Genomic DNA, 1145 nt, shown 5'->3' with positions numbered 1-1145 from the left:
GGTATATGGGGCTGGCACTCTCCCCTCTGAGCCACAGGTGCTGCACTCATTTTTTTATTTTTAGTAGAGATGGGTTCTTGCTCTTGTCCAGGCTGATCTGGAACCCCTGACTTCAAGTGAACCTCCCACCTTGGTCTCCTAGAATGCTAAGGATTATAGGCATGAGCCACCATGCCCCACTTTTTCCTAATTCTTAAGCCTTTTAAGGAGTAAATGATAGAAACTGGGTAATTTTGCATTGGCCATTGCTGCCTTGAGGTTTGGCATTCTTGGACCTGCTAAGTCTGATGTTACCGTTCTGTGTTCTGGCTTCCAAAATTGTGTTGTATAGTTTCTCCTGTTCTTAGAAATTTGTGTCTTTATAAAATGTCCACTTACAGTAGTTTTACTGTGGTTTAGAAGGAGCAAAATTAGATGTGTCTAACCTGGGACAGTAGCAACAATAATAACACACAGCACTCTGCCTCTGGGCAGTCACAGTTCTCAGTGCTTCGCGTAATTAACTCATTTAGTTTAGAAATCTGACTAATTTCTTTTTTCCAAATCTCATCAAATATCAGGGGAAAATCAAGACTTGTAGATGAAATGTTTGGCTTTCGTCCGTTTATTTCACCTCTTATGAATTTAGGCTGGGAAAGAGAACAACCAGGCCCAGAGAGGAGACATATGTTTACCTCTCCCTTTTCTTAATCTCTGGATTTTCTTCCCCACAGAGGAATGTGCTTCAATTGCTGCACTCAAAGAGTGAGGTGGTGCGGCAGTACATGGCCAGGCTCGTCAATGCTTTTGCGTCACTAGCTGAAGGTGAGATGGCAGCTTTCCTTGAAGAGAAGAGCTAGATCTAACTGACATGTTTTTCCTTTGGAAGTGGGCATTCTTCCCAAGTTTCTTGGAGATAATATACATCTTCTCAGATTTTTACTGTTTAATTCATAATTCATCTAGGGTCTTTTTTGAAGATTAGTTGTTGTCATAGCATGGTAGTTTATGTCAGAACACATTTTGATGGTTTTAAAGTTTACTTTGTAAGTTTTCTGGTTACATTTTATAAGCTTTCTTGTTTTGTAACATAATGTGGCTTATTTTGCATTCAAGTATATAACAGGTAATGAATTCATTTTCTTTCTTTCTTTCTTTCTTTCTTT

At 39.2% G+C, this 1145-nt stretch overlaps 1 protein-coding gene across 1 annotated transcript in view; it reads left to right on the top strand.

The window, feature by feature from the left end:
* The window catches only part of ARMC9 (armadillo repeat containing 9), a 190653-nt gene that overhangs the window by 53832 nt on the left and 135676 nt on the right, over positions 1-1145 (top strand). Inside the window, exon 10 of the mRNA XM_023510364.1 lies at positions 714-804. Within this exon, the coding sequence (XP_023366132.1) occupies positions 714-804 (91 nt within the window). The remainder of the gene's footprint in view (positions 1-713; positions 805-1145) is intronic.

Source organism: Otolemur garnettii, unplaced genomic scaffold (assembly GCF_000181295.1).
Source record: "Otolemur garnettii isolate 467f Iridium unplaced genomic scaffold, OtoGar3 scaffold00013, whole genome shotgun sequence".
Taxonomy (NCBI): Eukaryota; Metazoa; Chordata; class Mammalia; order Primates; family Galagidae; genus Otolemur; species Otolemur garnettii.
This window is presented reverse-complemented; position numbering and strand designations above follow the sequence as displayed.